This window comes from Takifugu flavidus, chromosome 22 (genome assembly GCF_003711565.1).
Source record: "Takifugu flavidus isolate HTHZ2018 chromosome 22, ASM371156v2, whole genome shotgun sequence".
NCBI lineage: Eukaryota > Metazoa > Chordata > Actinopteri > Tetraodontiformes > Tetraodontidae > Takifugu > Takifugu flavidus.
The window spans coordinates 5,087,557-5,111,941 of record NC_079541.1 but is presented as its reverse complement, the minus strand read 5'-3'; the positions used below and the strand labels follow the sequence as shown (position 1 = coordinate 5,111,941).

General features: G+C 47.4%; 2 protein-coding genes and 1 long non-coding RNA gene across 4 annotated transcripts; 1 reads left to right on the top strand and 2 right to left on the bottom strand.

Moving 5' to 3' along the window:
• Positions 1–814: 814 nt before the first annotated feature.
• On the bottom strand, positions 815–3,108 carry LOC130519432 (uncharacterized). Its single transcript, XR_008948313.1, has 3 exons — positions 2,906–3,108; positions 2,700–2,826; positions 815–1,550 (listed from the first exon to the last, which is right to left on the bottom strand). It is a non-coding gene; the product is annotated as an uncharacterized LOC130519432 (long non-coding RNA).
• LOC130519431 (paired box protein Pax-4-like) lies at positions 1,463–5,546 on the top strand. The gene is made up of 10 exons (XM_057022870.1): positions 1,463–1,582; positions 1,770–1,900; positions 1,989–2,204; positions 2,296–2,386; positions 2,455–2,577; positions 2,668–2,750; positions 2,825–2,885; positions 3,005–3,054; positions 3,211–3,304; positions 4,005–5,546. Exons 1-10 carry the CDS (start codon positions 1,567–1,569, stop codon positions 4,316–4,318), a joined length of 1,179 nt encoding a protein of 392 aa, XP_056878850.1. The 5' UTR covers positions 1,463–1,566; the 3' UTR covers positions 4,319–5,546.
• hgfa (hepatocyte growth factor a) lies at positions 5,524–23,824 on the bottom strand. Of its 2 annotated transcripts, none has more exons than XM_057022868.1 (18): positions 23,573–23,824; positions 20,070–20,232; positions 19,803–19,915; positions 19,117–19,231; positions 16,016–16,158; positions 15,815–15,935; positions 15,624–15,742; positions 13,403–13,577; positions 13,083–13,234; positions 12,139–12,232; positions 11,154–11,293; positions 9,481–9,513; positions 9,296–9,404; positions 9,149–9,223; positions 8,669–8,806; positions 7,926–8,032; positions 7,706–7,839; positions 5,524–7,628 (listed from the first exon to the last, which is right to left on the bottom strand). In XM_057022868.1, the coding sequence occupies exons 1-18, from the start codon at positions 23,634–23,636 to the stop codon at positions 7,452–7,454; spliced, it is 2,172 nt and encodes a 723-aa protein (XP_056878848.1). In that variant the 5' UTR covers positions 23,637–23,824; the 3' UTR covers positions 5,524–7,451. The 2 variants fall into 2 exon arrangements, with proteins under 2 accessions (XP_056878848.1, XP_056878849.1); XM_057022869.1 differs by having other exon boundaries at positions 13,083–13,216.
• Positions 23,825–24,385: the final 561 nt, after the last annotated feature.

Below are 24,385 nucleotides of genomic sequence, written 5' to 3'. Positions count from 1 at the left end.
ATATTTACGCAGCGCGCAGACGTGGTGCGGTCTGAATAACACAACTTAAACACTCTAATCAATCTGCTTTGGCACACACTGTCCGTGCTATGAAGTGCTATAAATCAAGGTGCACATCAGCTCCCCTGTAATAAACAAGAAGGCCGCCCTTGTCTGTCCTTTGTCTCGGTTGGCAAGGCGACAATGGTGTCCAAAAATGGCCGCCCTCTATCAAACCTGGCTGACTGTACACAGTGAGTGTTGTTGTCCTCTAACTCGTGGTTAATGTATAATTTGGGCCATATGGCTTTATAAATCTGAGCCTTTATTTCGGTGGCACTTCGATCTGTGTGGACCCAACTAATGATATTCAATTAGTCATTAAACAGCCCCAAAGACGAGGCTTGTGTGGATTTTCACATGGGCTAATATTTGCTCGTCAAATATTTCCCTTTGAAACGTTTACAGCGCATTTTTATCTGCTGGCTGCCCAAGGAACATCTGTGAGGGTTATTTTTACCTGCCTCTTGTGGATAAACCCGGTCCCCCATGTTGGCCCTCTCCTCGAGTCCGCAGACGAGTCTATTTGTTCACGTTTTGAAAGAAAATGTAATAAAGACAAACCGGCTCGATGGATTTATGATTTATCAAAAGCACTTTACCATATGGCCGTCGTCATCGGCCAGTTTCCAAATGTTTGTTTTATGAAAGGAGGCCGGGGATCCTCTTAATCCGAGCCTCTCATCCTGGGTAGAGGATGCGCTGGTCACGTGACCACGGAGGGCACCTAAAGGATGAGGGACAGGAAAAATCGGTGTCAATCATTTGCTTCCTATGAGAGACGGGAAAAGCTTTGACTTTTATTTTTTTTAATGTTTTTAATGCATCACAGCAGAGGTTAATCGTTGCGCCGCACGTTGGAGTGAGACCTGAGGCCGCTGCGCAAAGAGGAGAGAAGAGAAACCCCTGGGGCAAAAACGTGCTCAGCCAAATCACAGAAACATTGAAATAAATCCATAACTATCAAAACTCGACATGGCAAACAACAGGAAACGGATACAATCTTGAGGCAGTGGCTCACTGACGTGTGACAGTTGTGTTTAAGCATCGCCAGAGTCCAGACTGGGATGTAGCCGGAGAAACCTACAACAGTATTTGACTAATAAATTATATTATCAGTTTTTTAAACTTTTTAAATGTTGTAAATTTCCACGTCAGTCGACCTTCTTCCCCCGCAGGCTACCTGAAACTAAAAACTAGTCCCTTAAATCCTGGAAAGAAAACTGTTTTCTGGTTTTTACGTCATCCGTGGCATTTGTGCGGCCCGGACCCGCCCCTGCGGGACCCATCGGAGATTTATAATGTCCACATCTACTTCTGGGCAATATTGACATTTCAGGTAACAGACGCCACGTCATGTTGAGGTCCGCGGCCCTATAAATCCATGCCGACGGCCGCCGTCCCCCCTCTTTTCCACTGGCCGCCCAGACGCGGAGCCACCTGCGCAAGTCTGCTCTCACCGCGGGCGTCCGTCATTTGCGTTTTCCTCCCGCATCATTTCACCTTGGAGCCTGGAGGCAAGCAGAGATGTTCGAAACAAACGGTGATCTGACAAGTAAAAGTTAACGTTTAACAAATTTCAAACTGCATCTGTATAGTTTTAGGTGCGCTGCGTCAGTCCAGGTGCGCATTACGCACACCTGAGGGCGAAAATACAAGTTATGTTTGCCAGTTCTTCCTGGATATTAGGGACATTTACACGCTCTAAAACTACTTTTTCTTGTGTCAAGTTGGTGGAAGTGTCAACCAGCTTGGAGGCACGTTTCTGAACGGCAGACCGCTTCCTGTTTCCAAGAGGAGGAAAATGATCGAACTGGCGTCAGAGGGAGTCCGTCCGAGCCAGATCTCCAGGATGCTGAGAGTACGCGTTCACATTTACCACTCACGTTTGGTTTTCGGTGACGAAATGTGTTCGAGGTCAGTGAACGTGGAGCAATCGCGCGTTTCAGGTGTCTAACGGGTGCGTCAGCAAGATCCTGAGCCGCTACCGCCGCACGGGGCTGCTGGTACCCAAGACCATCGGAGGGAGCCGGCCTCGGCTCCTCACCCCTGGGGTCATCTCCACAATAGTCCGATGCAAAAGAGAGAACCCGAGCATCTTTGCGTGGGAGATCCGCAAGCTGCTGGCCGCCACGCGGCCGTGCAAGGCCTCCAAAGTGCCCAGCGTAGGTGACGGGGCAATTCAAACCTTGAAACCGGAGGAGAAAACACTTCCGGAACTCACGATGGCTCTTTTTGCGCCTCCTCCTTCTCAAGGTGTCGTCTATAAACAGGATCTTGAGGAAGCTTCATTTGGATCACGGGCCGATGTGCTTGGAGTTCGGTGGGCGCGGCGTGGCGGAGCAGGGTGAGTACAGGCGGAGAGGACTCCATCGCGCGGAGAGGAAATACATCTGATCCGCGTCACGTGTGCAGATCACCGGATTCCTGAAGAGATCGGCCGCAGAAATCTGCTGGAGGCGGCGGGTGGCAACAGAGACGCGCGGCACCGGAACCGAACCACCTTCAGCCGGGAGCAGAGCGCGGCGCTTGAACAAGGTTCGCGTCAATAAACTGTTTCAAAGCGGATGGAAACCATCTCGGAGCTGACAGATCACCTAGAAACACCCCTCTGTCGCCCCCAATCAGAGTTTTCTCACAGCCACTACGCAGACACCTACACCAGGGAGAAGCTGGCAGCCCAGATCCGGCTCCCGGAGGACACCATCAAGGTACCGTGAACCTCTTTCAGCACCGTCAGAGATGGTTGTTGGTTCGTCTGTTGATGACCCTGCGTCCTGTGAAGGTCTGGTTTTCAAACAGACGCGCTAAATGGAGGAGGGAAGCCAAGCTGAAGAGCAACCAAAGTAAGTGTTTTCAATCCCACCTGAGCTCCGGCGGCAGTCAGAGGAGAGGGGACGTGCCAACACCTCCACTCACACCTGAGTGTTATGTGACAATCTGTGTACGTGCACTCCACCGGCAGGCCTTCAGGAGGAGAGAGGAGCTCCAGGAGACGGCTGCTATTCTCAACAGGTGAGGCTGCACTCTCGCCAAAGGCAGCAAAGTCGCCGTGATGTCACATCTGAGCAGCTGGTTTTCCTAAATCATAGTAAATAATATCACACGCAGCTTTAATGAGTGAAATTCTACTTTTTCACCCTGGTTGATTCTCTGTCTGTTGACTTGAAGGCTTCGAGAGCGGCGAGACTCGGCTGTGAAGCGTTTGAAGCCGTCCTGGACGACAGGGAGCTGCCAACTGGCTACCTGTTTCTAAAAGAAACTGGTAAGATTGATAAGGTATCGGCGGGGTTTTAACAGAACCTGAGAGCAGGCCAGGACACAATGGTAAGAGGGTCAAATGGTTTTATTTACAGGGGGGGACAACACAAGGAAGACAAAGGCAGCCCTCCTGGGCTGCAGAGAACTCGGGAACAGAGGCAAACCCACCACACTCTGGCACTGATAGGCAGAAGCACCCTCCTTCAGTAGGCGGCAGGATGTAATTTGCCTGCAGTGCCAGCTGCAGCCAATTGAGCTCAACATCGCCCCCTGTAGGACAAAACAGGCACAACCCTGGACCCCAACAAAGATGTTGCAGAACGATGGTTTCTGTTGCAGTTTGTCGAGGGGTTTTATTCTAGGCCTTTATTCGAGTCTATGTAAACGGCTCCCTCTGCTGGATAAGACGAGAATTACTCACAAATATTTCACAAAACACATTTTTAAAGGTCTTCCTTGGTTATTTAATCTATTGCCTTAATGACCCTCCTAGACATTTGTTTAAAACCTCTGTTTTAGTGTGTGCATTGAAAAATAACAGGTTTTGTCTGTTACCTATTACTGTTATTTTAGGGAACAACACTTGGGACACGTTATTTTTCCATTGGCGAATGTGATTAGTCTTTACAAAACTCCTATTTATTGATATATCTGTTCACATGTCCTGCAGCTAATATAATGTCATTCTCTCGCTCTGATTCCAGGTGTGGGGCACTCTGAGACTTTGGCATCCTTCTCGTTTCCCTCCTCGTTCCTGAACCCGTCTCCCGGCGCCGTGACCCAGTCCGTGACCCAGAAAGCCATGGCGGAACTCTACAGAGACGGCTTCGCTCTCCCCACAGGGGCCTATCAAGCAGGTGCCAGGACGGCCCTCTCTCTGGCATCGAAACCTGCGAGAGGAGAGCACCTGGGGAGTCAGTGCTGGAACCAACAGGGGATTTCTGTTTCCTGGAGCCACTTAAACCCTGATGAGGGATTCCTGTTTTCCCAGCAGTCATGGGAGTTGTCCCAACACTGAACCTGCCGCTGCAGCTTTATTTTAGGGTCAAACGTCTGAAGACTTGAGTCCAAGCCTGCAGGGACGAGCTGAGACCAGAAGAGGGCGACAGATTACTGATTTTGAACATACTCCTTTTTTTTTGCCCTCCGAAAGTGAAGTTTTTCTCTTCCATTTGCATCACTTGCCCTGAAAAACGATGACAAAAAGCTCTCAATCACACTGAAACCACATCAATCCAAATCACTCAATCGCAGGTATATTTTCAGGATTTGGACTGGACTTCCCCCACAGTTTATCTTGGCGATGTCACGGATCATTTCAGTTTGCCACCATGACTATGTTGTGTTTCGCATTTTTTGGTTTGCTGCTTGTTTTAGTGTCCACAGAGGATCTTTTTTTCCCCCCCTCAAGATTTCTCTGCAGGTCAGGAAAAAGTAGGGCATCAGAAAGTCCAATCCGATATCTGCTCCTCTCGGTATCGGCTTTTACGGCTGGAACGGGACGGAGGCTTCGAGTTCCTTCAGATCCCTTTAGTGCCGCGCAGAGATGTTCGGGCTTTGAGGGAAAATGACATCCCCACATGACGGTTTGTGATCTCCGCCGCAGATGTGAATCTTCCAGAAGCCTTTAAAACAGCTTTAGCTTCACGCCAGAAATGAGAATTTCAACCTCGGGCTGCTTTTATTTGTCATTTTATGCTACTCATTTTCTGCTCGGATGCCTTTCACAGGAGAAAACCGCACGTGTGAGCTCTCAGCGTGGACGTGGTAATGATTTACTGTAAAACTGCTTTAAAACCATACCGGATAAGATGGTTTGAAAGCAGATCGGTGACCTTTTTGTTGGAAAGCTGAGTATTTTCCCATTAGCTGCATAGCATGTACGGTGGTCCAGCTAACTATCAACCGTTTGACACAAAACTAATCTTACATTTGGAGATCTCTGCATATCTAATCTCACATTGAGCAACCAAGCACTCGGGTGTGCTGTTCTTATCTTGTCATTTAAGTATGAGACTTCCAGTTTTGATCCAATTTTCCCTCCCCACCAGACATTTTAGTTTCCCCCTTTAGCACAAACCCTTAGCCACTTCAGAGGGGTTATCGTGCAGTCGGATTTGCGTCGGCCTGTGATGCAAAAAAGCCAAAAAGCGGGTAATCATTCAAAATAAACCCCTTCAGGGTTGGAAAAAACCTAGCAGGGAATGAAACAGAAGTCTGAGGTGGATTTCAACTTGTTTATTAAAATAGTAATAATGCAAAATGGCTACAGAAATCACAAAATCCTCAGATACACAACGCTTGAACAAAAATAGCAGCCCGCTAAGAGTTTGCACAAACACGAAGGGACGGACCGTGAAATGAAAATACTTACAAAGCTGTCATTAACCGAGGGCCCCGGGCTATTTACATCATGGTAAAATTAAATAAGAGACACGAGGGGACAGGAAACTGATCTGCAAACGAGATTATGACAGATTTGGCTTCGCTAAAACTCACATTGTTCCTTTTGTTAAATGCCGGTGGGTGTAGCAACATGTGACATTCATGCCAATGCTCCTAGTTTTTAATTTAAAGTGTTTGTTTTCTTTTAAAGGAATTCATGTGCCGCCTTGCAAAAACGGTTTGCGGCTTCATCTGATAGCATTAGGCTCCTACTATATCATTAGCATGTTCTATTGGTGTTTATTATTACTATTATTGGTCTATTGCTTCTACTTGTCTTGAATAAATGAGTACCGCTGTTTGTGTCCGAAAATTAGATAAAACATGGAGTCATTGTCCTTTTTGCGTCACACGTGTAAAACACACGTGACCACGAGTCAAACATCTCGCAGTGAAATCTGGAAATAAATAACCGCTATTCTATTCACTCACTACCACTCGAAGGTTTAAAAAAAGAAAAGAAGCCAGTCTGACCAAAAATACTCCAGATCTATAAGACCTATAATATGTGAGAGCACAGCAGAAACAGCAGCTATATACATAAAGAGTCACTTTCCATGAAATAAAAAAGTATAAAATATCCTACTGACCACACACAGCCCACCAGGGGCCAAAGTTCCCTCCAAACTGGAGACCAAATAGCCATGTTATATTTGGCATGGCTCTTCTCTCGCTCATGCTACAAATATTAGCACAAGATTTAGAGCATTTTTGCTCAGTCCTACTTAGAGACCCACCACAGGGGAAGAGTTACAGCTAACTGGGGAGAACGTAGTCCAGCTACCGGACAGAGTCCGAAGCACGTTTTTGCATTTTTGTTTGAGTTTCTGTCTAATTTTGGACTTTACCTGAAACAAACCAAATGGAAAAATCAGTTAAATTCTACGATGGTTTGCTCCCCCTGCTGGCTGGGAGGACTGAAGAATTGTACCAAAATAGGGTTGAAATGACCACGTTGCAACCGTCACTGATTCACGTCAAACACTGATGTGAACCAAGCAAGAGTCGACAAAAGCAACAGGAAAAAAAAGCTTTTTGATGAAAGAAATTTCAATTTGGGTGGGACAGATTTTTCTCCTAATACCACGTGGAGGGGGGATGGGGTTTGGGTCGGGTCGTAGGGGTTTTTCTTTAAAATGATCACAAGAAGGGCTCGGGGTCTGCCTTTAGGTGTTTTTAAGCAACTGTAAAGTTCACGAGGGCATTATTTTTGTAATTTAAAATGAAAATAAAATGTCGGGAAAAAAAAAATGTTCTGCAGTCAGGCAACATATTCAGAAAAGAAGAAAGACGAATAGGTGACCCAGAGCGCTGGGCCGAGTCCATTTTCAAGTAAATTCCAGGAGATAATACTCTTTCTTGGCTTCAGAAACTCTGAACATGTCAAAAAACAATTAGCAAGCCGTCCGCGTGCCAGGAACGCTGGTGGTGAGACCGACATTCGACTTGACAACCGAAATGTCTTCATTTGCAAAGTGGAAGAACAGATTCCGTTTGTTGTATCCAGCCTTCAATCACTCCACCGCTCTACGTCCTCGTTCTCACAAATTCGAGCGCAAAATCCCAAAATGGCCACTTTCCATAAGGCGATTTTCCCCACTTGTCCCTCGTGGATCGAGCTGGAGAAGTTTTTGGAATTTTCTTGGCCTGCTCGCCGCCTCTCCTTGCGGTCAAGTCCTTCACAGTTACGTTTTCACAGCACGCCGTCAGTTTGTCTCCGCGTTGGGGTAAAGTTTGAACACTTTGTATATCCACTCTGAGTAGAAGGCGACGTTCACGAAGAGCGCCGGCTGCGACGAGGCGCACTTGGTCCGCTGGATGCTCACGCCGACGATGACTTTGCGCTCGTGCTCCTGGCAAACCAACGGACCGCCGTTGTCTTTCTGGGGGAAGAGCGGAGAGAATGACACCTCAGAGAGAAAACGCCATTTGGGTTACCAGGATTCTCGGGGACCCTTACGTCGCACACGCCTTCCCCTCTCTTGCCGCCAGCGCATATCCTGCTCTCCCCGGCATCCCCTTTGATCTGCGAGCACATGTCATTGTTGACCATCGGCATGGTGACGGCGTTCAGGGTCTCCTCGTATCCTGTATCTGAACGAAGAGACGCGGGGGTTAAACGCTGCCAGTGCCCTCCGAACAAATGCTAAAACGGACTCATCGGTGAAAGAAAGCAGTACTTTTGGTTTCCCCCCATCCGTACATGGTGCAGTTGGTGCCCTCGGTGATGTGGCAGTCTTTTACCGGGAGGTGAATGGTGGACGCGCCTTCAGAAACAGGGGCGGGGCTACATCGGACAAAAAAAAGAGAATCACATGCAGTTCCTTATGATCCGCTGTAAGCTGGACGGTGCTAGCAGAGTCAGCTGTGTGTGAGTACTGTCGGGGGGGCTTAAAAGGGACCAGAGTTCTCTTCCTTGGATAGTCTTCTTCTTTTGGGGAATTGGGGAAGCTCATCCGGACTCTGATACGGACCGAACAAACAAACTCTGGTCTCAATTCGCTAGCAGCAAAGCCGATCCGCTTATGGTGCTAATGAAAACGGACAATTCAACTTTATAAAGTGAAGTCTGAAAGCAAACCAAGGGGGGGAACCTTTTCCAGTCCAATCAAACCGAGTCTCCAAGACTCTCCTGGCAGTTTAGCTTACCAGCTTACCTTATGTGTCTCGCTCCCCCTGTAACCTACCCTGCTGATTTTATTGGTACTATTGACAGGCGTTGGGTAGCTTATTTACCCCTAAGGAAAGCCACCTTGACACTGTTATTATTGACAAATCATGTAAAAATGATGCTACAGGACTCAAATAGTTGACGCAGCTAGCAAAATCCAGCGCAAGCAACCCACAGGAGAGGTATGCCGGGCTGTTCCGACCTGCACTGTATCAAACTGGACCGAATGGTAAAACCTTTGTGTTTACTTACTGAACCAGTTTTAGCAAAATCAGGTTGGATCCTTCCGGGCCGCAAATGAGGCGGGAAATGCGCAGCCTCGGGTGGAGCCAGGATTCGTTAAGGTGGCGCAGACCAACCTGCACGCTGTACTCCCTGAGATCTGGAACACTAATAACCGCAGGGACACAGATTCAAAACTCATGTTAGTGGTATCCTCATTACAAATACCTCACTTTTGTTAGCTTTAGCATTAGTTAAAAAGGTGACTCACAAACAGCGTGGCTACTTCAGCTGTAGCCACGCTGTTTGTGTGCGACCTGCTTTGTGTTGGCCGACCGCAGAAGTTAAACAGATCTGCGGGGAGGATCAGTAAACAGGATACATCTTGTGTCTTCATTTTAAACAGTTTTTCAGGAATGGCAGCGAGAAGGAAAGAAGAGTTTCAAGAAATAAACAGGAGAGTGACTCAGCTAATATTAGAGCATTAGGGAGCTATTTCAAGGGCTTTACCAGGAAGAGAAGCACTGCTGGTCCGTCAAAACCCAGTCCTCTCTGATCAAGGAGCCCCCACACACGTGCACGTCCCTGGAGCAAAATTTCACCTTTAGGGTTAAACCGCAAATGAGGGCTTTATAGGAACAACAATAAATAACTTACGCTCTTTGGATGCTAACAACCCAGCTGCCATCTGTACCCAGCACTCGGTGTCCTCCGACAATCCTGGTGTTAATGTGCACAAAGCACGATATCTTGGGGCGAGTCGCATCTAAGCACGGAGATGCATTTAGGGTAATTACAGTCCATTTTAATGAAAAAAGGGACAAAAAAAGTCCAACACTCACTGTAAATCTGAGGAGCCGCTGTCGCAGATGCACCTGATACAAGTAAAGGAACACACAGGTAAGAAAAGACCGTCCATCCACGGTGCACGCCAACACCCCCGAAACACGACACCACGCTAAATCTCCGCGTCGAATCATCGGCGAGGGCTGCGATGGTGAGCAACCTCGTCAAATAAATTAGCTCAAGGCCCCAAAGACTTCACGGAGGATGTGTTTTACATTACGGGAATCATTGGGCGGCCATTTGATAGAGGCTTCCACAGATGCCAGATTAAAAGCAGCCAAAGAAAACGTTGGGTCCATCTTAGCTGGAGAGTGCGTTTTATCAGATGATGTGACGGCAGCCAAAAAAAGCCCTGCATCTGTTTGCTGTTTGAATATTCTGCCAATGGGAAACAACAGCTCACACACACAAAAAAAACCCTGACAATATTTTACCGAGCTCGCGCATGCTACTGTAAATATAGTTAGTCATATGCTAACATCGTTTTATGTATAACAAGTGTCAGTCAAAGCACAGCTGGGATTAACCATAATGTAGCTAAACCTCCTTTTTATGTTGGCAGCAACTTCTGTGGTTGCCTGTATTCTATATATGAAGGCTGACATGTCAAAGACGATCTGCCAGGGTGGTTTAGTGTCCTCCAAAAGATCTACAGCTCTGAGAAATATCTCAATCATCGCCAACATACCTCTAAATGTGGTGAAGGAACACACAGGAAGCCTGTAAAATGTAAAACCTCGCTCAGGGAGGGGGGGGATATTCGGCATATGGTGGCGATGCGAGATACACAGAACAATCGGAGAGGAATGGGGGGATCAGAAAAGCTGCCAGGCTCATCACCTGAGGAGCCCTGAAATGGAAAACCCCAAAGAATGAGGCAACGGGCTGGAGATATGGTCCGCTGCCAGAAAAGTTTGGTCCAGTGGTGCTCCTTAGAGGAGGAAAGGGGCTTTAAACAAAGTCTTTAGATAAATATTCGCCGCAAGAATGATATTTAACAAGATTTTTAGATTAGATTCAGATTATTCATTTCTGTGCACAGGACACTGCTAACGTGACGACCAATTTTGGCCCTAATTCTCAGAACTCTCGATGGTCTGCGAGTGCCTCCACATGTGTACACACCACATGTGTACTGTACACACTCATGTATCAACTGCATTTTTGTTGGCAACGGGAGAAGTGCTGTTTTGAGAAATGCAACAAAAAGAGGGATCGTGTTCTAAACAAGAAAGCCGACGAAAAACGGCCCTCTCGCTAAAGCCGAGCTCAATTCGAAACACATTCGGAATTGTCTCTCCTTCTCTACGCTGCTCACGTAAAATCTATGAAAGGAGGGAAAGAGGCAATGTAGGATTTTATACGTCGGGAACGCATTTGTGCTGGCTGAGATGGGACGGTTGAAGTCATTCCCGGGTCTTTGGCAACAGCAGGTTAGCCCAGTCTGAATAATATGCATTAGAGCTAGCTTGATGCTAAAACTGTAGCAGGATCTCCCCTGGGGTATGACTAAATTTCATTTTCTTGTTTGTGGAGTGCAAATTGGATTCATAAAAATTTTGATTCCATGCGTTAAGAAGTTGTCTTTGGCTCTTAAAGGTTAGCATTAACATCCAATTTATAAGAAAGGACCACGAGATGCATCTGAAAGGGTTCGTGAAGTACTCACAGTGCTTCAGTTTGCAGTAGTCCCACACCAGAAGGTTATTTGGAGTGGTGTAACACCACGGCCCGTGTTTGTCCCTGTCCGGGTTCCGACAGTAGTTTTGCTCCAGCCCTACGTGGGATTCAGTAGAGTGAGAATCCCAACTGTAAAACACACAAATGCAGATTCTCATGTCATGCCTAAAGATTCCGACCGTGGATTTTCTATAGTGCGATGAATTTGGTGCATTCAGTTACCCCTAGAAGGAAAGAAACCCGTCTCACGGGAGAAAGAAAGTATGTTCTCTGGGTGTTACGTAGGCTCGGGACCAGTGGGAATGGGTTGGTTCTGATCCATATTTGTGGAATTCACATCTAATTTTGTGAGTCTGAACATGCTAAAATGATAATAATGAGAGATGGGCAACAATTTGTCAAGGGGAGGAGATAATTCTTCTTCCCAGGAGAATGTTAAACAAGCTGTAGCTCACAGCAGTTTTTCCTGGGATGACCCTTGACCTTGAGCAGAGTAGACTCGCTGGCTGCACTCTATGTGAGGGAGCTGATTGGCTTTGATCTGCCTTTCTCAGAAAGCACTTCCTGGGGCCAGGGGTCAGCTCTGGAACATGTCCATCTGTCTGTGCCATTTTGGCTTTTAGAATTCCCGTAAATTAAGTAATTCCAACAGCTCGATTTGAGCGTGAAGCAACAACACTCGAGTGGGGAATGTTTCCCTCTGGACGGGTCGCTCAAAGAGCACCCCAGGGTGTTCCTCTTGTCCCTTACAGACGAATAACAATCGGGCCGGGTATTGACCCCTGAGGATCCCCCGATTTCCTCTCGCTGTTTGTTTTCACTGCTTAGTTTCGTTCCTGTGAAAGGGGTTTTCACAAAGAAGCTAGCTAGCTGTCAACAAAGACTCAACAACCGTGTAGAAAAGATTGCCATCTCCTCAAGGAACATCTCCCAGGTGCCAAGATAAGTATTTGCAGAATAAATGACCTCATTACCGGTTTATGTGATGCGACCAGTCAGCACAGGGAATCCCAGATCTTGTTGTAGATAAAGAGCCCCTGTATGACTCTCCACTGTCTTCATAACACTCTGAAAAGGAAAAGAAAAAGAAGTTACACCCAATCAGCATTTAAAAGCTGCAAACTGAACATGAGTTCAGCGCTGGCAGCTGATTCTCGTGATGGAATAAGAGTCACGTTCAGGATTCTGACTTGACTTACGACTCTGTGTCAGGGGTTCAATCTGTAGCTCTCAATCCTATTAGGAAAATGAAATGGCGCAATTTCTGCCCTTAAACACAAATGTCGCCGCTCCATTAACAAACAAATGCGCCACGGTTTGACATGTGTGGTCTCGTCTCCGTAAACGTAAAACAGGGAAACATGGGGAATGACAGGCAGCGCCGGTTGCCAAAGTTCTTGTTCTTCCATGAAATGGAATTCACTCGTCAGCGCGCTGCCAAGCGGCCAAGTCCGACGGGAGCAATAACGAGAGCGTCGATGTAACTCGGCTCTTCACGAAAAAAAAAAACGACGACATAGCGCTTGGAGAATTTTGCGGGTTTGTAATTCGATCACATTTCTTCAGGAACGTTTGTCCATCTTCAAAGTTGCATATTTGCTGCTAGATTTTATTTATTTATTTTTTTTCTTAGCGGGAGCTGGAAATCGAGAGAAACTGCTTTGCTTGCTAGCTGGCCGAGATAATATGATTGTTGAGCATCCTAATTTTGCACATTGAGACTTGTTTAATGACAAAATGATCTCATCCCCCATTATGAACCGTGGCATCAAGATTTCCTCCACATAATAAGACTGGAATGAACAAGAAATAAAAACATGTTTTATTCACACCTGTATGTATCTTATTCAGTAGAGAGTAAAATGGCTCCTTTATGGCGTACAACCTTATATCCCGCTATAGGTTTACAGAAAGTTACCTATTGTTTGTGTGTCCACAGCGTCACACCTGGGGATGTTGGTGCAGTTGGCTCTCCTCTGATTAGGGTCTGTGGTAAAGCACCATGGGTATTCTGCTCCATCGGGGTTACGGCAGTAGTTCTCTCTGAGGTCCCTGAAACAAACGCACCAGCTACAATTTAAATGACGATGCTGACGACTGCGCTCTCCGCACCAGAGGTTCACTCTTTACAACTCTGGCAGTCCAACAGTCAGACGCGCAAAATGTATAAATAACCTCTTTGACAGGGCCAAGGCAGCGGAATTCACGCCAAGAGGCCACGAAACAAACATGACTCACTTGCATTTGTAGCTGTTTGGAAGAAAGGAGTGGTTATGAGGAAACTGGGAGTCCCAGCGCTGACAGGTCACGCCCTCCGGGGTGACGTTCATGGTGCCTCGGTAATCCGTCCCCTTCCCCTGGAAACAGGACATTGTCACGTTGACCTCAGCGTCCTCGTGCCTCGGGTCGGAGTCTAGGGGGAAACGAAGACATCAGATTGGATTTCTGCACATCAGAAAGGGAGAGCGCATTAACGAGAGCGAGGGAGGGAGGGAGAACAAGAAGGGAGGAATTAATCCCCTGAAGAATGTGTCATGTTTAACCTAGAGACAGATGATCAAAATCAGTAGTTCCCCCGGGTCTGCGATGGAAAACCTGTGTTCATAACATCGCTTCCACACGTTCTTCCAAGTAGGGAGCTCCGACAGGACGCAACGATGAACAATCCGAGTCCTGAATACGTCCCTGGGCCCAACATGAAACTAATCCCCCCCCCCCCCCCCCCCCCCGCCACTCCCAAGCTTGGGACCTTGTTTATTTCAGCCAAGTTATGACACCCAACTGGGGGCAACTTTATCCAGCAGAAAAACTATTCCAAACATGTTGGGGTGGAATTCTGCTTCTCAGCACTTCAGGGAATGCAGCAGACGGGGAGCGAGTTCTCCCCTCTGGATTTCTGTCTCTGTTTCTTTAGCCTTTGACAAATGAGATGGTAGGAGATGGAGGAGGGAAGGGGAATGTTTTGAAGCAGAAATGAGAAGGCGGGTGGAAAAGAGGGATTCTTTGGCTTGATGTAATGCATGCCAGTGTCTGTGTGCGCTGCGCAGTACAGGTCAGTGGTTTTTATCTTTCAGAGGGCAGATGCACACATCTGGACAAATGCAGATCCTCCACCCTCGCTGTAAATCATATCATGTTCTGCAAAGTACATGTGCGTATGTGTCTGAGGGAGACAAAGAGAGATGCTGAGAGTGTTTCGGGGCGCGCATGTGGGAATATTTCATGGTGCTTTCAAAGGCAGAGCTGAGCAAACTCTCCAATGGCAGATCCTCCTTTTGACATCCATTCTTTTCTGTTTCCTTTTGTCTTTTGTATTAGATACGAAGGGGAAAGTTATCTAAACCACAACTCTGTCAAACACGATTTAGCCACGGTAACGCTAGATTGTTTGTGCGCTCGGCGCACAGCACGCCTAAAAAAGCTAACGCAGAGTTCCATGTGAGAGACATCAGGTCTGCTGCTAATTATTTCGACTATTCAGGATATGAACCATTTGTATTGTCCATAAAAAAAACACAACGTCAAGGGTTTTGTTCTGGTTCGACATTTTCTTTTGATGCATATTTTCTTCTTCTCTGAAGAGCACATGTGAGATGTCCACTCATGTATAAGAATGCCTCGCATGCACCACAATGTGTTGAAAGTAAAAATCTTGAAACCAACAGCCTCCGCCATGACGTCGGCCTGTCGCGATCCATCGTAGATCTACGACGGGGATTAGCGTCGGTCTTCCAATAATTAGTTCCTCGTTTGTGCTGATGCCAGAAGGTTTGTAGAACAAAGCGGGAAAAATCTGCCATGAGTTTTCAATTAGCTTGAGATCCAGTGACTGTCAAGGTCGTATCATGTGCATCGCATCATCTCCAAGACATTTGTTTATGCTCGTTTGGCGTTTGCGGTCGTTAAACTCGTCTTTTCCATCATTGTTTTGTTACAGTTTTCATCTATGAAACCCTCTGAAAGGATTGTGACACATTTTTAGAAAACATACAAACAACCTGTCTCATAAAACTTAATTTTAAATACGGTCCATGAGTTGTCTTAACTATCCCACCTCCCTTCACCCACCCACACACACACACACACACACACACACACACACACACCTCCAGCTACAAACAACCTATTTATTTTCCTTGTTAAGATAAATTTGAACCCAACCGCCACATGAAAGACTCAGTTTCATAAACAAAGGCTTATGAGGCTCCGCGGGGAAGGGGGGGAAGTGGGGGGGCTGTTTTTGCTCAAGCAACTCCACACCTACAGCGAAACACAAAAGTTGTGTATAAATCTTGGCGCTCTAGCCAAACCGCAATCCAAAAGAACCAAAGCACAGCTCAACAGAGCAACAGACGGAAAGGTGAAACGTAGCAGGTATTTTCCAAAGTGCCATAATTGGAGTTCGGTTCACCTTTCTCTGATCTGATGAAGGTGGAGAGCGTTTGCAGTTGGCCCTTACCACACACTGTGATGTTGCAGTACTCCCATGCTGTTGTGGGATCCATGGTGTAGCACCAGGGACGCAGGCGATTATCTGGGTTTCTGCAGTAGTTGTCCTTCAAGTCCTTGCCCCGATACCTTGAAGGATGGAAATGCTGTAAAATCCTGAATTTATGTATATGTTTCAGCTTAAACAGGGTTGGAGCTCACTTTTTGGGCTGGAAAGGGTGTTTGTGCGGCCTTGCAGAGTCCCATCTCTGGCACTCTTTGCCACTCTCTGTATGATCCACTTTCCCCCGGTAGTCCTCGCCGTTACACACCATACAGACATCTATCATGTAGGAAAACCTTAAAGTTAGAGGAACAAATATTAATCCCCTTATTATTTGGCCCTCATTCGAAGGCTCTTACCTTCAGAGCACTGAGGTATGCCGCACTCTTCGGCCCTTACGTTGGGGTCTGTAGTGTAGCACCATGGACCACCGGGGTCGTTGTTGGGATTCCGGCAGAAGTTCTCCCTCAGGTCTTGCGCTGGGTACCTATCAGGATAAAACCTACAGGAGAGCAGGCAAACATTATTGAGAGTGTTAACTGACACCGCAGGCAGTATAAATAAATTTCCGGGAATACTTGCACAGTTGGCTGCTCGGGGTGTGTATACAGTAACATAGGCAAATAAATTCAAGGGACTTCAGCATAAAGATCCAGGCTGCACTGAGAAATGCATGTGATTATGGCATGACTGGGTTACTTTGTAACTCCCAGCTTGACCGGTCACACACACCTTTTGTAGGGTAAATACGTCAATACCTTTCTTGTCTCTAGGATTCCACGTATTCCTCGTTCCCCTTACTGATTCCTACTGAATCTTCGCCCGCTCAAGAGTGAAAAGGCCAGACTGTGTCACACCAGAGTAACCACCAACAGCACAGTACGATACTATGAACCACTGGAAGTAGCCCAAGCGGTCCTGCGGCTGGCAAGAAATCGGACCAGTCCAGTACCAGCCCAAACAGATGTGATGTAATGTTTGGGAGCGGCCCCCGTGCAAAGGGGATGATGCGTGAAATTCATCTTCTGTCAGGGGAGGATGATGAAAAGCTGGTAGTCAGCACCCTCTGATCCATGCTGACCACATTGTCCCACCCACTCACCCAGGCAGGCGGGTGGAGGGAAGACAGGAAACACAGCGTGCCCTTGCATATATAAGACGCCAGGTGACTGATTTAACTAAGCAGGACAGCGTCAGCAAAAAGAAGTCCTGTGTTTAATTAATGGTGTAGAAAGAGAAGCAGGAAACGAACCACCCTCCCTTCAGCAGCTTGTCCGTGCACTAACCCAGACAATGACCCTTTTTTTTCGCAGGGAGTCAGCTCCGCTCTCCCCACCAGGCCCTGGGACTTACGCGAGGCTTCTGCTCTAATGTAGATCATCATTCAAACTAGAACTAGAATAAATCTCTGGGATCTAACTTAGAGCGAAGGAGAAGGCCTTCAGCTAGACATCATAGTCCCACCTAGAGAAAATACAACCGTGTTAATAGCAAAGTTTCACTTATAGTCAAAATCCTGGCTCCACTTCAATGGAGCGCAGCGCCAAGTGCCAGAACTCACATCTGGTGCACGTAACTCACAAGCGCAGTACATTTCGATTGCAGTACAGTATCCTAAATTCACAAACTGAATAACAAGTTTGCTCGCTATACATCTGGTGAGAATCCACAAACAGTCATGGCATGGGAGCAAGTCAGCCATAATGATGTTGCGCTAACAGATGTTGGCCAGTTATTAATCTCCTTGCCAAAATCCGTTCCCATCAGAGCAGGCAGACACTGCGCACACATGCTACGCCGCCTCGGCCGACAAATCTTATCGCTGAGGTTTTGGACACGGCTGAAGATGAAATCTAGACCTGTAGTAACTGCAGCGAAAGCGGGCGGTGACGTAACGAGCGTGGCAGGGCTTCAGCGCCAAAGCATCCAAGCGAAAAAGCGCTCCAAGATCAGTGAGCGAATTGTCAATCAGAGGGGAAAAAACAATCTCTCCAAGTGATTTTTCATTTCTGAAGCATAGTGTGACAGGAAACATCTGAAATCTGTTGATCTGGAACGGATCTACATACCTGAACCTCTGAGGCACTCAAAGACAGGACTTTATTGTTTTCTTCTTAAGCTAACTGGCGCCACTGACAGGTACTTCTCTAGCAGTAATTACCAGATAGGCTAAAGTTGGGCTAGCACATCAGCATGCTGCTGTTTAGCTTAGAAATTCAGATATCAAACTGTCTGGAGTTGGACTTTAAAATACATCTAGAATGACATTAATGCTAACTTCATTCACGGTAGTGCTTCTAAATCATTCTATATTAATTAGCAAATGTTGGAATCAAAGTAACCATGTAAGAAGTGTCGATCTCGCGTCTCAGCAGAAGCTTCAGAGTCATGAGTCTGCGGCAGTGTAAGCTGAAAAACTTACTGTGATTCAGGAGGATTATGTTATTAACATTATTATATGTTATTATTGATGTGAACAGAAATGTTCCATTCTGTTTCATTCTTCACAGTTGGAGAGACATTAGTGCACCCTGCTTTCAGACCCTTTGGGCCAAACACTAAATATAGACAACAGGTGGAAGTCCCATTCCTGGGAGGGAACCTCCTGAGAAATCACCCCCTGGTCCATGGTGATCGGTCAAGCATGAAAATAATAGTTACCTGGAACTCAAATGGTCCGTGGTTCATTACAGCGGTAATTCTCACACAGCGGGACGGTCCCATGTTTGCTAACCCCACAGTGGCACTAAATCTCCCTGAAGTACAGCCCCCTTTAACCACTCGGATGTAAAAAGCTGCTGACAAGCTGGGGCGATGCTGTGGGACGTTACGTTCACCATCTGGGACGAGGATCAGAGCCGTGTGTCACATAAACAATGACAAAGTATGGCTGGTGCTAAGGGCTACTTCTGGAGGGGAAACCCTGGCCATGGTTTTTAATTCGGGGGTGTTATTGAACAAGTGTTTTTGAACTCTTGTTAGGGTCGGGATGGCAAAAATGTTTTGTAACTAATGACGCACGCTAACGAGGCACTGGCACAGATCTTTTGCCCCTGACAGAAAATATCTTTGAAATGCACCTGGTGGCTCCACAGACAGGAAATCCTCGCATGTGTTGAATGAAATCTGATTTAGCTAAACGTTTGCCCATCTCCGTGCCTTCCTCTAACCCCTGAGGTGCAAGGGGATGATCTGAGCCCCAATAAATCAGCTACTGGGGCCTGGTCAATATCAGAGGGGCGGAGAGGGAGCATCCAGGGAGGTGGTGGAAGACTGAAGATTAGAGGAGCGGGCTTCTGAAGGCTGCTGGTTTAAATCGAAAGGCGCACGGAAAGCGAATGATTAACACCTTTGGTTTCTCGCCGAGCATCACGCAAGGAAGCCGCAGCAGCTTTTCTCATTAGTGGCCATAAAGATGTGCTCCTTTTATCGAGGTCCTTGATTAAAAAGGAGGACTCACGTGTGCTCGTTGATGTTATTATCTGCCCAGGCTTGGCACGTAATGTTTGACTTGGTCCATGACCGCCTCCCTCTGTAGTTGTCCTTGGTGCCGATGATACACTCCCGTATATAATCTAAGAAAGGTCATAAAAACATGAGAAAACATCCATTCATGTTCTCACTTTCACATTAGCGCTCCCTGTGTACCTGCCGCGTGCCAATGTAAACAGTCTAAAGTCAATTAAAGGTTGATTTGCGCTCTCCGACTCGACCACCTGGAATACATTTATCCATGTTTGGTCAATAAGACATTTTTACTGCATGCGTTTTAGTATGTCCCAGCCTGCGTGTTGCTCTCAAAACAGACAACTCCCCAAAGTTCATTAAATGTCACCGGGGGGAGTTTCCATAACTTTGGCAATAAATTCTAGAGTGCTAGATTCCACAGGCCGCGGTGGAGAAAATCCTTTAGCATTCCCGCTATAAACAATAACTTTTTTTTGTTTACGATTTAGCTCACTACTTGTTTATCCATGCAACTCTCCTCGGCCGAGTGATTTAACAGCAGGAGAGCAAGGGGCATTTATTATGTCAAGAGAAATACCAAACACCCTGAACACTAGAGGCTAACTGAAACTACCCCCAACCCACGCCCGGCCGCGTCTGCACCTGAGCCGGTGGAACCCCAACCCTGACAGAGTGTACCTTTTTTTTCATACAAGGTGAAGTTGACGTTGGGCTGCCTCTGCGCGCCATGGGTGAAACGGTCAAAGGGAAGCAAGTGGCATTTCCTGTTGTGCCGCTGAAAATTGAAAGCCCTGCGTATAGACCGGGGAAGTCATTGAGAGATGACCCAACGATAAACAGCGAAAATATGTAAATACTGTCAATGCAGAGGAGGGGAGAGACGAGGCAGTGCTCCAGGTTTTTGAGGTATTCTAACAGAAAACAAACAGCGTGTGTTGCGTTCACCTGCAGTTGAAGTTCTTCTTGACCTTCTTGCACTTGCGGGCGCAGTGTTCCTGCGACCGGCTGGTCCATACAAGAGGGGACTGAGGGCAGTCTGCGCAAACCAGCACGTGGTTGTCGGACTTTTCGTACCTCTGTAGCGACTGATGGCTCTTTCTGCCGGGACCTAGAAGAACGAGGACAGAGGATACCAATTTTGGGTTGTGGCTATTTCTCTCAATCACGCGACCGGCCTCTAACATCGGCCGTATTTGCTGATTCAACCCTTTGACCCTCTTCCAATTTACCAGCAAAAGCAATTCAGTGGCTAGAAAATTGGCCGAATTTTACTGATTTTGACTGCCCCGCAACTGCAGCTTTAGCACCTTTGTCTGGGTCCAGCTTTAGCCTGCGACCAGTCAACCCACTGCTTCTTCTTGTTGCCATGCAACTACAGACTTTCCTTTCACTTTCATGACTCTTCTACATCTACATCAAGAAAGGAAGCATCAGTGGCCTCCATGGATTTACCAGACCCACCACCCGTTGTCGCTCCCCTGACTCATCTGTTTTACACCAGTATGTGGGTCAGATACCAATATTAGCGGGGATTAAATATTTGGAAACATCACATTAGCACAGCAGAAAACAGAAGCGCGAGGGTCCTGGCCTGGAAGAGGCGGAGCAAAGGCGAAAACATTTCTGTTGTTTGTTAAGATTACGCAAAAAACCTGCAGAGAGTTCACCAAACTCAGTGGGGAGGGTGGAGGAGGAGGGAAACTGGCTGCGTAAGAGTCCAATAAATTTCAAGGGGGTGGATCCAGAAATTGCAAAGCTATGGGTGCTGTTTTTGTTTGATTTGTATCTGTCAGTGAAAGCAGCCCCCGGCTAGCGCCATTGCTATGTATGCGATCACGCCGCCCGGGCCTTCCCCGAAGATCTGCCGCACCGTCGAGCCCTCTCCGAAAACCCTGCTGTCCCGCAGATGTTGAGAGGGCACGCTTTCAGGTTGGGCTACAGCCTAGCCAGGCTCGGCTGAAGCGAGCGCACGAGCCTGCAGCGCTGTAGGTGCGAGGAAAGTTTTTTTTGGGGGGGGAAGTGTTCAGGGATCAAAGAACAGAAATGCCCCGGAAAACTCCAGAGAGAGCTGAAGAGTGGGTGCGCAGGCGTGAACAGAGCCAAGAGAACAGAATGATGTCCGTCCAGCAGACTGATGCGCTCCAGTGCCTCAGTCAGAGATTTAGAGCTAGTGAAAGTCTATCTCGAATTTTACTGCTTTCAAGAAGGGCCAAAAGCAGCTTTCCCCCCCCCTTAACATTTTTTAATACATCATGTTATTTGTTATGCTTCATTTTTTGCGATATGTGGATATTTTATGGACACCGGTGATTCATGCGGGGATAAGTTTCAGCAACACTTTCATGAGTCCTCAACAGTCACGAAGGACCCGATCGAGTTTGTGTCCTTTTCCGCCAAAACCGAAACTTCGAGGTGACTCATCATCTCGATCTCAGCAAAATTTTTAGATACACGTTCTATGAATAGCCTCTGAAAGCACGCTCGCATGTGGGAAATGTAAAGCTGATGCTGGTGGAGGGCCATTACCTCCGAAAAGGCACATCAGAAGAGGAATTCTGTCGCCGCATGGAGGCATGTAACGTACATGATCCCAGCGGGTTCAGAAGCAGGACAGAACCATATTTTAAGGCCAAATCCTTTGTGATTTCGGGAGAAGGGCACTCTGCTGTAAGTCATGTTTCTGCAGTTCGAATTTAGCCGCGATAATTTTCCAACTATAACCAAGTGTGAGAAAACTCAGAGTAAAATCGCACGCTACCGAGTTACAGCCGCACGCTGCCGAGCCAAGATCTGACACAGGACGTCCTGCGTCTACTTAAGATATTGTAAACTGTGCGGCGTTTAGAGGCTCCTCGTGGATGATTTCTTTTTCTTTTTTTTGAAGGGGGGGGGTGTTATTAATGTTCGGCCTCCACCGGACCACATCTGGCACTCATCACATGTGTTGTTCCAGCCCTGATGTCTGGCCGGGCCGCTCAATTAGATTTCACTCGGTCTCTTCCTCTCCGAGCAGCCGGACTCAGCCGCTATCTCCAGATATCCCACACGCTTCATCATATAGGTGGACTTTGCTGCGTATTTGACGGGCGGCGGTTAGATGTAATGAGGAGTGGCAGCGGCGGCGCGCGGGGACAGGTGGGGTCCCCGGTTCAGCTCGGAGAAGAAGGCAAAGGTGAAGAACCGACACCGACACCAAACTCCTGAGCGAAGTGTCAGCTGGTATTGAAAAAAATGGCTGTCAGAAATGAGTCACTTTTAATCATGATTGTAGTATCTTTTGTGTGTGTGTGTGTGTGTGTGTGTGTGTGTGTGTGTGTGTGTGTGTGTGTGTGTGGTGGGTGGGGGGGGAGGGTTAGGAACTGATGGTGTGTATCAGGCACAACAGGAAAGTAGCAGGTTAAAGGTTTGCCTCTGATTTAAGCAAACGTTACATCTACCTCAGAATGTGGAGCTGGGCTCAGCAGCCAGATGTTGCCCCCCCCAACCCCACACCTCTCTCTCACACATACGGGCTCACACACCCTGTTTCTATCTCTACCCAGATCGACGCACATACAGCACACACCAAGGTTCACGTTATTACTTTCCCTGACTCCGGGCGGTCAGAGGTCAGGGTGTGCAACCACCTCAACCCACCCTCCACCCCACACTGGGGGTCCTCGCTACCCCTCCCGGAGGCGGTAACAATGGGTTCAGTGCCTCACTCCATGACATGTCATGACACCGTGTAACCAGATAATCTGCAGCCCTGGATGGGGTTCAAGTGGTTGGTGGCTGTGCGCCCCCGCCCCCCCACCGTGGGGTTCTGCTGCGACAGGCCGGGAGGGACGGGGGTGCCGCCGGCCCAGCTGATACATTAGTGTCTCTGCTGGAGTCATTTTCGATCCAGAACGCGTCAGGAGGGTGTGCGTCATTGGCACAGGTCTGTCACCCTGTCACCGCGGGCGATTCAGAGAGAAGGTGCGGAGAAACGTTCAAGTCACGGCACTAAACCACCATTTTGGCGTTGATCCAGGGTCAGGGTACACCGAGAGACCTCCAGCCTCTGCCTGATTCCTGCAGTCACTTCTGAGGAGCTGCTCGACTGCGTCAATCAAAGTTTGTTTGCGCCACATACGCGAACGCTGGGCGAGAGGCTCTCCTTGATTTTCAAGTTTTAGCCTTGGGAGTTTTACAGAAGTCAATATATTTATCAGTTAACACTCCATGACAGGACTTGCATGCTGGTTCCTGCGAATTCAATCAGCGGCGCTAAATAAAATTAAGCACATTTAGAGATGCAACTGCAGATTTTTTAAATATGCATACATAGAATAGGCCCTGGCGTTGATAAAACAACTTTAATTGTAACTTTATTTGATACTTTTCTTTCTCTGTCAATTGCCACAGTTGTGCCCAGATGACACTAAAACGTTGTAATTAATCAAATCGGGCATCCCGGCTCTTACCTGAGTCTACTGTAGTGACCACAACGCACAACAAAGCCTGGTAAATCCATACGTTTGTCCTCATGGTTCAGAAGCTGGGATCACTTTAGTCCGGCTTGGATGAGCGACAAACCCGCTGGTTTGTGTGAAGTCCAGCTCAGCTTCCACACACAGATGCCGCCGCTCCAACAAGTCCTCGGTTCAACCCCCCTCTCTGCTCCAAGTTTGCGCTCCTCTCTGCCAGCGGCTGTCCTCACCTCGCAGTCAAGCCTTTCAGATTTAGAGGCGACCTCGACTTCCTCCTGCTACTTTCAAAATAAGAGCGGATGTGACTCACAACCCTTCGACTCCACAGATCTGCACATTTCATACCTCAAATAATCTCCGAGCAGCAAAAGCCGGATCCAGCTGGTGCCCGCATGGATCCCTCCACTGACTCTTGCGACGCCCAGGTGCTACTAATCCACGTCTTAAAGTAGTGCCAACAAATGCAATTATCTCTCATAGTGCCCATCTGTTACATGAAACACTCAAAACTAACGGTTTTGAACAATTATCCCCGTTTTATTCACAATAAAAGACAATTCAAAAGCGGAATAGGGGAAAACACACAAATTTGGCTGCACTTCACATTAAACCCGGTCATCAAAAGCATTGTCGGCATATTTCTATGAGCATGTGGGCTTATAGTTCCATTAATCAAGCAGTTCAGCCAGAATAAGCCAGCAGTGATGGAATAATGCTGCGGCTGTTCTGCACACCGGCCTGTTTGCAGACTTGTTTCAAGCATTCATTCATGTTTGTGTTGCTGGACTTAAAGTTTTAATGGGCTTA

Coding starts and splice junctions, on each gene's coding strand:
- LOC130519431 (XM_057022870.1), top strand. Junction 2,751..2,824: donor TCCCGGAGGACACCATCAAG/GTACCGTGAACC, acceptor CGTCCTGTGAAG/GTCTGGTTTTCAAACAGACG. Junction 2,886..3,004: donor CAAGCTGAAGAGCAACCAAA/GTAAGTGTTTTC, acceptor CTCCACCGGCAG/GCCTTCAGGAGGAGAGAGGA.
- hgfa (XM_057022868.1), bottom strand. CDS start 23,636: ATGAGGACAAACGTATGGATTTACCAGGCTTTGTTGTGCGTTGTGGTC. Junction 9,224..9,295: donor GTTGTTAGCATCCAAAGAGC/GTAAGTTATTTA, acceptor ATTTTGCTCCAG/GGACGTGCACGTGTGTGGGG. Junction 8,033..8,668: donor ATTTTGCTAAAACTGGTTCA/GTAAGTAAACAC, acceptor TGTCCGATGTAG/CCCCGCCCCTGTTTCTGAAG.